Below are 14,776 nucleotides of genomic sequence, written 5' to 3'. Positions count from 1 at the left end.
ATTGGAGTGGATGTGACCACTTGAAAAAAGGTATTTTATTATTAACTAAAAATGGAGAGTGGCCTTCAGGTCTGAGATGTTTAAGTTCATATGGTTTTAAAAACGTGGTGTACGTGCCAGTGACAGAAGTTACTTTAAGGGGATTCAGAGAAGTATTAAAGACCCTACTGTGGTTTTTGCCCTTCTTCATGACATAACACATGTTTAGATAAGATGATACTCCACCCCGCCTTAAATTAAAGATAATAAATCTAGGCTAACAGGCAAAGCAAAACCATGTGAACATCACATGTGACAAATAAAAAGTTCCTGTAACCATAAGAACAATTGTTTCCACCCTCAAAATAAAGTTCGTTATAAAGACAAACTGTTCCTGTCAAATGAGAGACACCAACGAACCTTTGACCCGTGCGGCTATACTTAGCACGCCCAACACCGCGGCTCCTTCGATTCACACGCAGATAGGAGCCGCCGCTATCGCACAATGGGGGGGAGAGGGGGGGTCAATCGGGATCAGCTCAGCACTGGCAGACAATACGAGTCAGCAGCGAAGGTTAACAACTTTCCACCCGGTGGCTGGAATCCTGGCGTGTTTGCATTAGATACTGAAATATAATGAGTGTGACACAAGCAGAGGCATTGTGTGCGTTATCTGTAGTGTAATATTTTGTCTAGTAATCAGCGAGTATTACAGCACTTATTGTTGACGTGACTGGCCAACTCTGACTGATGTTTGTGTTCTTTAGACTGCTATTTTTAATTATTTCATTTGAAGCTTGTGTGCTTCAAGAACAGAGCACCGCGAATCCTCTCGGGCACTGAAAATAAACCTTTCCAAATAAATATTTAAAAGCAACAAATATGTTCGGACTGGTTTTAGTGAGATTTCTGCAGATAAAACAAACAGAGTGTTTGAATTTGTAGTTTTTGCATTTTCCTTCGACTTTGAGCCACTTTTGCCAGTTTGCCTGTTTGAGTTTCCTCCACACTGGTGTCCATTTATCATACAATGAAGCACATGAGAAGCGTTATAAAACAGGCCAGTGCATTATCTGACAGTAATGAATGTGTGTATTCATGGGGTTTTGTCTACAGCGGAGCAGGAGGAGTAAGACGCACTCACACAAACGGGCACAAAGGTAGTTTTTGTTCCCCGTGTCACTGGAACTGGAACAGCTCTGCTTGGTCATCGTGGATAAATGCCCCTCTTATCGCACACAGAGTGAGCTTCAAACACACACACATATGCATTCACATACATACATGCATACACACATATATGTGAAGTTTAGCAGAGGTTGCAGTTTACCTTGAAAATAGGTTGCTTCATAAATCAGAAAAAACCAAGACATAAACACAATAAAATTTTAACTGTTTCAGGTGGAAAACCGTGTGTGTGTGTGTGTGTGTGTCACCTCATCTTTATCAACTGTGGCAGCTGGCCGCACTGATAGTTGCTTTGTTTTCAGTGAGTGCTCCTTAATGAGGTCAAAGGCCATTTGGGGCCATTGGACGCCCGACGAGGAGAAACAAGAGGTACCTTCTTCTCGACCAGGACGCACACACGCGTGCACACGCACGCACGCACACACTGAGGCGCTCACAGCTATTCATTACATCTGACCAAGACAAGGTCCAAAAAATCAGCTGCTGGAGAAAGAGGCTCTTTGTGCGTGTGAGAGCATAGGAGCGGGACAGACAGATGGGCGCGCCGATTTCTATTTGGAGAGAGGATGGCTCTGTTTGATTTACCGAAAAGCAACTGGTCACATGTCCCGTGTTTCACAAACAAGTCAACAAATAAGATACACAGTTCCTTCCTCGCTAAATTAAATCAACAGCATATGTGTTCTCGCTATTTTAAGAATCCTCGCTGACGTCCACCCTTTTGAACTAACTGGACAGGTAAAGCTGCGGTTTAAGTCCTTCCAGTCCGACTTCTATAACTCCTCTAATAACGTTCACCCAGACGACGCATAAAAGATGAGAGTGAGAGGAGTCTGTGTTCATCGCAGCAGACAGAGAGGAATTGTCAGCACTGCTACCTGTCCCGCTCACCTGTACACAAACCCCTTTATTGAGATCGGGCAGCCATCTTTGATTAGATGGAGTGACTCAGCAGACAGAGGACACAAGAGGGTGTGTTTGCGTTTCCATGCATGTGTGTGCGTGTGATGGTACAATGAAGGGGCACATTTGTCCTCATGTGGGAATATGTAAATGTGTGGCTGTAACAGGCAGGGAAAGGGAGGATGTGTGTGAGTGTGTGTGTCCGTGTACCTCATGGTCAGGTATTTCAGAGGAGAGAGTCTTTCCCAGCACTTCTGCTGTCAGGTAGGTCCAACACCGAGCTGTGTTAGCCAGGTTATAACCTCCTGAGTAGAGAGAAGGAACGCAGACACATATGAGAAGAAACACAAATGATATCATCTTTATGGAATACCTGGAACCCACATGAAGGCACGTTTGGAGCCCTGAAGACTATTAAATATGAATTTGAAACTTTTAAACATTTACAGCTGCTCAAACCTTGCGTTTTTGATGAGTAGCCAATCAGAGTAAAGTTGGTTTACAGTTAGAGGAGCAAAAATTGCTCCTTTTACAAAGACAAAGTAGTCAGGAGGTACATCAAGGCATCAACTGAACAACATTACTTAAGTTTCACGGCACGTGTGGCTGAATAGAAATAACACAAATCCTGTATTGGCTATATCTTTAGATGCACAGAAAACTTTTGATAGGGTGGAGTGGAACTTTCTGTTCACAGCCCTGGAAAAGTTTGGAATAGGTGACAACTTTTGCAGATGGATTAGAACCATGTACTCTGGTCCAGAAGCAGCTGTATTTACAAATGGGGTACTTTCTCCTTTTTTTTAGTATTTCCAGATCAACACGTCAAGGATGCAATTTAAGCCCATTGCTATTTATAATATTTTTAGAGCCATTAGCTATTCAAATCAGAGAAAATGCAGAGATTAAAGGTGTATTTGGGGGAGGCAGAGAACACAAATTATTCCTGTATGCAGATGATGTGCTGAAATTAAACCAAGACCCAACTAATTCTATCACAAAACTATTAGAGGTGATTAATACATACTCAATGTTTTCAGGGTACAAAATTAACTGGCATAAATCAGAGGCGATGCCAGTTTCCCAGGCTTGCAGTCATAACTTAATATCGGGCTTTAACTTTAAGTGGGTGGACAAGGGAATGAAATATCTTGGAATTGAATTGAACCCCAATATTGAGGATATTGTGGCTAACAGTATGGGAAAATTATTAAACAAGATCAATAAAAACTTGGGTAAATGGAGTAAACTAAATTTGACATTGTGGGGAAAAGTGAACACAGTTAAAATGGTTGTGGCACCGCTCATCAACTATTATACAGGAATGCTGCCTATGTATATCCCGCGACGGATGTTGCAAAGCTACAATAATACGATAAAAGATTTTCTTTGGAAGGGTGGTAAATATAGAGTATTATAGTATCTCTTTTGAAATGGCTAGATTAGGCAAACATTGGGCAGGGAAAAACAATATAGACTGGATGTTAATAGAACAAGAGCTTGCATCTCCATTCACACCAAATCAGAATCAGAATCAGAATCAGAATCAGAATACTTTATTGATCCCTGGGGGAAATTATTTTTTGTTACAGTGCTCCATTTTAAACCAACATTAAGACAAGACAGACAATACGCTAACTAAGAATAGTACAATATATACATATATATACATACATACATACATACATACATAAGTCACTTATAAATAAATGATATTTTATCACAAAAAGTGAATAATCACGGTAAGACGCAAAGCCCTATTTTGAAATTTTCGAAAATGGTATGGTTGGAGGTGCATAAGAAATATAAACTTGTGCCATATGTACAGAAGTATGCCCCCTTGTGGTATAATCCTAAAATTAAAATTGGTAAGCAGACTGTTTACTGGACACAATAGCTGAGAAGAGGTATCAGAACTGTTAGTGACCTATTTGAAGGGGGTGTTTTCATGTCGTATGAGGATATTAAAAATAAGTTTTGTTTAGAGGGTAACAGTCATTTCTGGAAGTATTTGCAAATAAGAAACTGTTTAAAAGGAGGAGTTACAATAACATGTGAAAGTAACCCGATAGAGAATTTTATGCTACTACCCCCATCTCTGTGCACAGCTGCGAAATGGTATAATATTTGCCCATGGATTAAAAACAATATAAATAAGAGCCTGAAAAAAGTATGGGAAAGGGATCTAGGGGGTACAATGGATGAAGGTACATGGGATTCTATATTGTCGAACAATGGATTATACATTAGGGAAGCCAGGGGGAAATTTATTCAATACAAAATTCTTAACAGATACTATTATACTCCTTCAAGGCTGTATAGAATGGGGATTGGTAGAGATGACTTGTGTTGGAAATGCCAACAAGCCAAAGGTACTCTGATACATGCCCTCTGGGAATGCCTGCTGGTTTTTCCAGTTTGGAACACTGTACTGAATTATTTGCAGGGGTGGACACTTTGTAACCTACCCAGATCACCTAAATTATGTTTACTAGGAGACAAAGGAGAGGTGCTGCAATTAAGTAAACACCAGTTTAGAGTGTTAAGTACTGCATTGGTAACATGTGCCCGTGTCATTTTGGAACACTGGAAGGACTCTCATATTCCAACGCTTAAAATGCGGAAAGACAGAATGATTGGGAATGTTGTATACGAAAAGATGCTGGGAAAAATACATCATGTGACGGAAGCTGCGCTGGAACAGTGGGACAATTTTTGCACCTACATGTCTACCTGACTTGGACATTTGAGCTTAATACAACATATGTTAAAACCTCACTTGTTTTGTTTCGTTGTGGTTTTTTATTTATTTTTTATTTATTTATTTATTTATTTTGTTTGTTTGTTTTTGTTTGTTTGCTTCTTGCTTTTGGTTGTTGCATCTCTGTATTTGCTGCTATAAAATGCGAAATCTAATAAATACTTGAATTATAAAAAAAAAAAAAAGTTTCACGGCACGTGTGACAGACACCTGTAACACAGATGTGTCCGGGCATGCCCAATTCATGCCCGGACATCTGCATGCTTTGAAGCTGATGTACGTGTGTATGCATGGCTACACTGCTCCATCTTTGTCTTTTAAATGAGAGAAAACAGGAGCAGGACGATATTCCTGACAGCTGGACTGATCCTTAAATCGTAGCATGATATAACTGCATCTGCAGGAATGCTAGTTAGTTAGTTAAAATAAAGCAGAGCCAGCAAGTGTTTGACTTGATACAACTTTACCTGTTTAGCAGGAATCTACAACTTATTGCTCATTAATTAAATCTAAACCAATCAGTTTTGTCAGAAATAAAACTTCCAGTCTACACATTTCTCTTCCATCAAACTGAATTTTATGTTTTTCTTGCTTAATCAAGGATCATCTTGTCATGTTTCAGTGTGTAGAGCAATCCAGAAGCTTCCCCTCCAAACTGAATGCACCAGCTTTAAACTACTGCCCGTCACATTTGTGACAACACAGTTTGCCCAGGGAAATGATGGTTGTGCCTCAGCATGTGTGTGCTGCTAAACTGTTGTTTAATCCTCCACTTAAACCTTCAAACACTTTCTTAAAGCAGTTTGAATCTCAAACTACAGGGTGGGCCTGACTGGTGGGAAAGAGACCCACACTGCAGGATGGGATGACCAGAGGAAAAAAACATATGGGGTCAAACGAAGTTGAAGAACATGATTCCTGTAGAGAAAATATACAAAGACTTTACTGACCCTACTGTGTTGGCTGTTCTTTCACTGGAATAAAACTTAAATCCTTTGTATTGTTAATAATTTGTCTGTCCAGACTGGACATTTTCCATATAAAATAAAATCACTTCATTACTTTACACAGGATACAGCACAACATCTGTTTATCTGTAAAAAAAATAAATAAAATAATATAAAATATATATACTCTATTAAGTTAAACGAGTGGGGAAATCCATTTTGAGCAACTGTTAGTTTCCTTTGCTATATTGATGTTTGGGGGCTGTATGTAGATATCACAAGAGTTATTGTTTTTTGAGTGATGTATCATGTAAAGTCGCTGTGAGCTTTACCATTTAGCATCTGAAATCTAATCAGTTCATCCCCGAACTTATTTGTATTTGTGAACGAGTTTGGTTGTGGCCAAAAATGTGTTTTTTCCTGAGGCCACAGTAAGCTTTTAAAAGAAAAAAGAAAAATAAGTTTGCATGCTGCAGAACTCCAATTTCATGACATATGACATTTTGAGCACACCTGCTCCTCGTCACACAACGAAACACAGGGCGACGCCATCTTAAATCACCTGTGATAGGTCACATGACTACGACCAATGACAATGATATCCAAACAGAACCATGTCTTACATAATTCAAAACATAAATCATCTGTGAAGCAACATGTTTCCTTGGCAGGAGTCAGAAAAGATCTCCACTAACCCAGCAACAAACAGACGGGAAAATATAACATGGTGTCTCAGGCATTACCTAACAGTAAAATATTTGACACAATTAAGAACAGCTATTAAACCTACTGATTCAATTAACCACAATGTGTCACATACAGTACCTACTATATTAAAAGTACCGGCGTCCATCAGTGTTACAGCTCAGCCTCCTAGTAGATGTACCTGTGGTTATAATTTGAAAATCCTAGCTGATTTCCCTCTTGAGTTATCACGAGATATTCACAAGATTTTCAGAAAACCTAACCTCTGACCTCGACCTTGAAGCAAAGGTAATTGGGATTCTAACTTATCTGAGATTTTTAGTGGTTCCACGTATGGGATGAATTTGAAAATCATGCGTCGCTTTGTTCTCAGCCACCTATCTAGTTATTTTAATCACAAACTTGGGTGTCTACGCTGAAGATACCCGATCAGCATTTAACGGCTAAGGGGTAAAAACTGAATATAGAATGTGAAAATGCCCCCAATAAGAGGTCGTACACTGTCATCAGGTTACTAAGCAGGGGCACATCTAGAGGGGTGGCATGTGCCACCCTAAAATGATCTCTTGCCACCCCTAGTGCCAAACTAGTTTTGCATATGACTGTGTTGTTTATTAAGATAAGATAGCATTAACACTTTGAAGGTGGAATGAAGGTGAGTGTTATTAACACTCTGTGTGATGACGGGCATGTGATTAAGCTGACATAGCAACAAGCTGCAGCCACGCTGAGTCTCTATTTCAGCTTGTGTTGAAAGTTTGGACTTCAAAGTATATACCAGCTTTTAAATTTTAATGACAGGCCACTAAATGCTTTTATATGTATTTATTTATTATACAGGCTATACAGTACATAAAAAAATCACATGTATTATGTAACTGAAAAGGTTCATTATGTGGGCTACAGAAATTAATTAAGCTGCAGACTATTTTTATATGAAATGCATGTATACTTGCATTTGAATCATTTTTACCATACGTAACACATGCACATGTGTTTAAAAAAAGGCTTTGATTTTGTCCTGCCATTTGATTTCCATGCCAGCCTAAGAAAATTTCTCTACATCTGCCCCTGTTACCAAGTCATGAAGTGTGAGAAAATGCCAGTAACCTTCAACTTCAAAGCAGTGAAAAATTAAGCCAACTCTCACAAGTGCCAAAAAGTGCAGTTCCTCCCATGGCCACTTGAGGTGTAAATAACCATAGGTTCCCATGTCAAATCACAGAGGATAAACATGTCTGGGAGAAAATTTTAGATTAAAAAACTAAACTAACCTATCAAATACCCTGTTTCTAATTATGTGTCCAAACTGCAGTTTCTCTAATGGCCACTTGAGGCCGACTAACCATCTCTGAAGACGCCTATGTTAACTACCGGTATACATATAAAACTATAATACTACTAATATTATACTATATGTTAACTTTACATATAAAAGCTGACATAAACATGTTTACAGTGTGCCACAGAACAAATGTATGGAGGGTGTTTTTTTTCTTGTTAAAGTTGCACTGTTTGTGCTGCTGTTTTGAAGTATTTCAATTTCTAATTTTTTTATCTGTCAAAGTGCATGAAATCTGAGTACTTATTTATTCTTTTATTTAGCATTGATTAGCAGTTATGTTTGTCCATGTGGGTATGAGCAGCTTTTGTACACAGTCTATTCTTTTGTTGACCTGAACCAGCTCATTCTTGTGGTCAGTTGAATGTGTGTGCAATAAGAGCTCATTTGTACTTTCACATTTATACAGCTTTGTGTGGCTCTTCAGACCAAAAAAAGGAAGCTAACATGACAAAATCCTCTGGAAGAAAAACTATAAAGCCTCCCACATACAGAAGACACAGAGAAAGTTTAAAGATGGAGGGAATGGACTGAGGAGAAAGTATGTAGGGCAGAGCGGGAGGGGAGAGAAAGGAAGAGAGGTGGGATTGTAGTTGAGTAAAATGGATTCATTGTGTTGTATAATTAGTAGCTATCATCTGGCCAAGGGCTGAGGAGTCTGGGACAGGGCAGTGTGTGTAAATGTGCTTAAGTAACGGACTCAGAAATTCAACGCAAACACGCACAAACAGAAGGCGCACTACACCGTTACATCTGGACTACCTCAGCACTCCGAGAAACATGCGCATACAGCCATACGTGGAGATATACCAACACACACACATCAACATCAGTCAGAATAATAAACACATACGTGAAGCGTACCTCCGCCCAGCAGGAGTGTAGGTAGCTGCCACTGCAGGACATACTGCAGACACTTGCCCACCCCAACAGGGGTCATGTTGAAGGAGCACATAGGGTCACCCGCCATTGTGTCGGCACCCAGCTGCATCACTATCGCCTCCGGGTTGAACTGTGCCCGCACCTCCTGCAGGACGCTGTAAAAAGAAGAAAGAATTCTGTTACTCGCAGAGGATGCATATCATTTGGTTATCAAGCATCCAAAAAAGAAAACAATTCAGGAAAATGTATAGACTTCTGTGACTAATTGAGCTTATGTGCATAGTCACTACCATAGGGGCCTTTTGAGCCAACAAAAACCTTCCTGGCACTCAAGCAGTGATGGCTAACGTGACTTACCTGTACATTCCGTTCTGAACAATAATAACTTTATAGTAAGTGTAGAACACTAAAACAAAACACTTACACCCAATTTGTTCAGTTGCTTCCACCAATTAGAGGTGCTAAAGCAGTAGCCTGTGATTATACCAATAAAAGTAATGAAGTATTAGTCTACATGCAGCTTACTCATTATTTCACAGAGCTGGAGCACTACGCTGTCTTTTTTGTGGAGTTTGCACAGTCTCCCCAGCTCTCTCTGGGTACTCCAGCTTTCTTTCACAGTCTAAACCCATGCATTTGTTAGGTTAGGTATCAAGTGTTTGTCTCCCTGTGTTAAACCTATGAAAGACCAGCAACCTGTCCAGGATGTACACCACCTTTTGCCCTATGACCCCTGCACCCACACATGACCTTGAACTTGAGAAGTGGAAGTGGATGGATGGGATAAGTTTTCAGTCACTTGCATTAGTTACTTTACAAGAAAAGACTTTAGTTTCACCCATTAGAAGTCGACGCTGTGTAATAGAGCAATTTTAATTTCCATCACCATCAGCTCACAGATGCCGGCTGATCCGCAACCATGAAATTACAACAAGGATAAAAAGCAGTTTTCAGGAACAGTTCTCCAGGTTTTGTCAGGTCTTGTTTTGTTAAGGACATGACTTGCACTGTTACTGTTCATCTATTGTATGTACTACATGCTTTTTTAGGTTTCCTCAGTTTGTTTTTGAGGAAACTGCACACAATGCACAAATATGGTAAGATTCTTTAATCTAATAGCTCTCTGGGAATCACTTTGTTATATTTGACATTTTTCATAGGCGAAGGAACAAATGATGTGCTTTATCGTGGCTCAAGAGTTGTTAGTTCGTCCTGTAATCGGAAGGTTGCCGGTTTGAGCCCCGGCTCGCACAGTCTTGGTCGTTGTGTCCTTGGGCAAGACACTTCACCCGTTGCCTACTGGTGGTGGTCAGAGGGCCCGGTGGCGCCAGTGTCCGGCAGCCTCGCCTCTGTCAGTGCACTCCAGGGTGGCTGTGGGACTAAGGGACTAAGTAAAGCGCTATACAAATACAGGCCATTTACCATTTTTTATGCCTGAATGATGCGTAGTACAGTGTTAAACTGACTTAACCAACAAAAAACAATCTTCTGAAAATGGACTAGACTGAAAATAACTGAAAAAGCAGCCGATAAAAGAAAAACATTGAAAGACTTTCAGAAAGCCTGACAAGAAATGCTCCTTAGAAGTAAACTATGAAGAAATGAGGGGTGACTCAAGACTTTTGCACAATAACAGTGATGCTGCATTACTAAAGCTAACCCAACAAAGCAGCACATAGTCAAATAAAATGATCTCTCACCATTAAACTGACATAAACATTATAGAATGAATAATTATAACCCAATAACCTTGTGTATTCAATTGTTTATAATGACTATTTGTAAGTTTATTTTGATGCTGTAACTTTAGTGTTATTAGACTAATTAAGTGTTTTTATGAGTTGTACTAAAGAAAGCCTAAATTCCTGTTTCGTAACTGTAGCATTACGTGTGTGAGGGCACATGGGCCTGAAAATCACATCCAGTGTTTTCTATGCTAATTTTCTACACTCTGTTTATGTCTGATTTCCACTGAGACCCCTCTGTCTTACTCTTGTGCCACTCCATTAAAAAAACAAAACAAAAAAAACCTCCTGGAATGATCCCAGCAGTCACACACAGAGCTGAGATGATTGCTGCTTGGTGCTTGCCAAAAAACCCCAGAAAAAAAACACCGCCTACACTTTTTTTGCTCTTTTGCTCAAATACAGATTTTAAGGATTTATAAGCAGCTGAGAGGAAACAAACTCAGCTCCTCCTGTTCAAGATCACAGAATCTGCGATATACAGATGCTGAGATAGAGAGAACAAACAAGGGGTTTTAGCCCTTTATTTCCTTTTAGAGGCGACACATTTGCATTGAGTGCTCAGCACAGAGAAACTCCTTCAACTAGAAAATCCCCAGTTTAAGCCTCACAATGGAAGGATTTCCCTGCTAAAGTGTCCCTGATAAAATGCTGAACTTGCACATGCTCCATAGCACTCATCAATGGATGACACTGACCTCTGATCTGTTGGAGTTATATAGGAGGACAGCGCTACAGTTTCTCTGTGTGTGTACCTGGTAAAAACCTGGTAGTATCTGTCGTCCTTGATGCCGTCCTCCAGCGGGACGTTCACAGCGTACCAGCGGCCTTTACCCAGCCCGGTGTCACACAGGTCACCCGTACCTAAGCAAGCACAAACTTATCCAACACGGTCTCATGATTCAAATTGGCATATTAAAGCATGCCGTGGTTAAGCTCACTGTATTGCCTGACCTGGGAAGAACCCGGGCGAGAACTTGTGCAGTGAAACGGTCATAACTTTGGATGTGAAGCTGAAGGCATCTTCAACACCTGCAGAGACCAAAGGGGAGGAAAGAGCTTTTAAAACCTGGAACCAAAAAAACTGCTGTGAGGATGACAAAATGTAAAAGACGCTTATTTTAAATTGTGCAAAAGTCACGGTTTGGTGTGCACCGTCTCCATGATGCAGGTCAACGTCCACATAAAGGACTCTTTCGTATTTCTCTCTCAGTCTGAGGATTCCCAGCACGGCATCGTTCACGTAACAGAAGCCTGAAGCCTCATCCCTGGACGATAAGAGAGATGAAGATGAAGCGCCACGTTTGAAATGTACTGCTTTGTCAAGAGCACCCTCTTCAGGCTATTTGATGTAACTGATGGAAATTGATGGTTTAACAAATTCTGAGTCTAGCCCTGAAACACCGGATCACAGCTGGATCAGTTAAGCCAGAGTGACTGACATAAGCACAACAACGACTGTTCGGTGACCAGTGTGTAATGTCTCTAAAGGTTTATGCAGATATAGTTTATCTAAACAGTGATTCCTACAGTAGATCTTTGAGTGGAGAGGGGAAACTGGCTGCTTGGGGCTCTATTTATGCTCGCCGTTCTCACCCTCATGAGTGACAAATAATCCAACTGCAAGTCTGCCTTCACGGGCATTTATGTGACTGTCACGGGGGGAGACAACAGTGCGATTACATCACATCGGCACACATTAATGGGCTATTACTGTCTACAGATACGATTAAAAGGACATAGCCAAAAGATTTTGTTCTGAGTGGATAAATAAAGTCACATTATCCACCAAACACTGTCTCTGTTCTTAAACTGACAAGTACTGACTGAACAAGTGCTCGTCTAAAGCTGGTTTAGGTGCAGAAGGAGGGCATGGGTCAGGAGGACAGCCTGCTGGGAGACACTATATGCACATGTAATGCAGCACACAGGAAGGTCACAGCACACTAAAGTGTGTTAGCCTACTTCTTGGCGTGGTGCCACCCTCCTGCCCAGTTGATGGCCACGTCACACTTTTGGTCCAACAGAGTCTGAGCTGCCGTCAGCGTAGCACCCCCCACTCCTGCTGCATAGTCAAATATGCCCTCGACCACTGGACAGTCATAGCCTGGAGGGACAAAATACAGCAGGCGAGAGGAAGATGAGGGATTTAAAAAATAAATACTTTTTTAAAAAAAAAAAGGCAAAACCAATTCGCAGTACGCATGTTAATTTGTCAGGGATCTGACAGCTAGGATAAACTTAAAGCTTTCCTTTTTGATAAAGGTTATAGTTAGAGCTGGATCAGGTGAATCCTCTCTTAGTTACCCTGCAATAGGCCAAGGCTGCTGGGGTATTCCCACAATGCACTGTGTTTCTTCTTTACTCACTATGTGTTTATACACCACTCTGTATTTAATCATTAGTTATTATCTACCAGTGGCTCTCTTCCACAGTGTGTCTTTTTCCCCCCCATCTTCCTCCCCTCACCGTACAGCTGGTTGGGGGAAGTGTCTGCTCCTGTCAAAAGTCACATGCAGATGGTTATCAACTCGATAAGTTAATCGAGGGCTTATCAGTCTCATATGACCAGCTTTTCCAGGAATCGTAACACTATTTTCCAAGGAACTGATTGGTCACTTTGCGGTGTCTTAACTGGATGTGGTTAGGTCTGCAGCACATGTGACCCTAGTGATGCATGCCAGTAAGAGGTGACACTGAAACGCCACTAATAAACACCGAGTTACTTCAACAGGCACCTAATATAATGCTTCGCGGTACATGCATGCATGCAGTGGATTTTACGACGACACACAAAAGCACAAAACTTTGCCTGATATTTGCGCCTTAAACCGCACTGAAGTCTGAAGGGTAACTCAAGTCCTTGAATGAGAACTTTACTGAGTTAAAAAAGAGAGGGTGAGAGAAAGATAAAGGATAAGGGAATGTCATGGAACAAAAACAAGCAGAGTGAACTTGAAGCTTAGTCTAAAGTTAGAAATGTAAACTTCGGAAAAGGATGGACTAACATACAACCCATCCAAGAACAACAAACAACAGTGGGATCCTAGGAGTGGGACAAGATCAACAAACATACCCTTAGATTTTTTTTAAGCACTTGTGTCTCAAACAAAAGAAAAAAAATGTTATTTGAGGAGAACATTTATGATCGCTGTCAGTGTTATTAAGTGCAGTGTTACATCGCCATCTACTGGTGAAATCATTTTAACCCCTTTATTTCCATTTTTGTACTACAGCTGCTTTAATATTGCAGGTAATGATCAATTAACCCCTTCATCACTTTAGTCATACAGGAAAAAGGCAGCTGTGCTTTAAACCAGAAACCCAATGACACCATACTGCACTGAAAGTGTGTGCGTTTAACACATTAAAGATTAAATAATAAAAAGGTAGCAATGTGTTTTGCTCACCCAGGCCGTAGTCAGCCGACTGGGGGTCATCGTTGTCTCCGTCCTGGCTGATCTTGTGGAGATGCTCCAGGTAGGAATCAGTGTGGAATTTGGCCATTTCCTCTATAGTGGCCACGTGGGGTTTGACAATGCTGGAGAGAGTAGAGAGAAAGAGTGATTTAACAGCAGAGACACTGCAGTGACAAACAGACATAAGAAATTGAGTTAAAAATAACAGTTATCAAGGTAAAAAGAGAAACTTTATATAATTATATTAAATATAAGTGTTTACCTGAAAAAGTGGAATTTAGGGGATTTTTCAGCTTTATTTGATAGACACAGTGGACAGGAAAGCAGGAGCAGACAGAGAAGGGGTAAAACAGGCAGGGCCACGGGTTGGACTCGAACTCGGACTAGCCACTCTTAGCTGTACGGCATGTGTTCGCCCACTTAATGCACTGAGCTAAACCGGTAACATCATTTGTAAATGACTATAAATGAAAGAACACAAGTTTTATTTGTACTTCACACGTACATTGTTTTTAGGGCTGTCCACCATAGTAGATGTGACACAACCAGTGGTTACTACGGAGGTTGTTGGCTCTCGCTGGGTGAAAGAAGATGCTGCACCAGAAACCTCCTAGTGATTTCTTTTGTTGCTAGCAGACTGTCACTATCTCTGCCACCTACCAGCCGAGCAATAGTAAAACTTTTGTCTCAGGAGGTTTTTGTTATCATCCCTTTCTCACAGTGAGCAAGTCAGGAATTTTGGCATCATTTTGGACAGTGTTCCCAGTTTTGACCAACATCTTAATAATTCCCTGAATCCTGCTTTAGTTATGCTGCAATAGGCCAAGGGTGATTGGGGCTTCTCCTGACAGACTAAACGTTTCTTCTTTACTCACCTGTTTTCACTCTCAGTGTGTTTATACAGC

General features: G+C 40.7%; 1 protein-coding gene across 1 annotated transcript in view; it reads right to left on the bottom strand.

Moving 5' to 3' along the window:
• Positions 1-14,776, bottom strand: part of hdac8 (histone deacetylase 8) — a 53,141-nt gene that overhangs the window by 37,802 nt on the left and 563 nt on the right. Inside the window, exons 3-9 of the mRNA XM_085350242.1 lie at positions 13,863-13,993; positions 12,418-12,559; positions 11,608-11,720; positions 11,407-11,484; positions 11,208-11,316; positions 8,690-8,862; positions 2,281-2,375 (exon numbers count right to left, since the gene is read on the bottom strand). Of these exons, the coding sequence (XP_085206368.1) occupies positions 2,281-2,375; positions 8,690-8,862; positions 11,208-11,316; positions 11,407-11,484; positions 11,608-11,720; positions 12,418-12,559; positions 13,863-13,993 (841 nt within the window). The remainder of the gene's footprint in view (positions 1-2,280; positions 2,376-8,689; positions 8,863-11,207; positions 11,317-11,406; positions 11,485-11,607; positions 11,721-12,417; positions 12,560-13,862; positions 13,994-14,776) is intronic.

Source organism: Diplotaxodon limnothrissa, linkage group LG3 (assembly GCF_057381915.1).
Source record: "Diplotaxodon limnothrissa isolate DT_005_m linkage group LG3, D_limnothrissa_male_GT1.1, whole genome shotgun sequence".
Taxonomy (NCBI): Eukaryota; Metazoa; Chordata; class Actinopteri; order Cichliformes; family Cichlidae; genus Diplotaxodon; species Diplotaxodon limnothrissa.
This window is presented reverse-complemented; position numbering and strand designations above follow the sequence as displayed.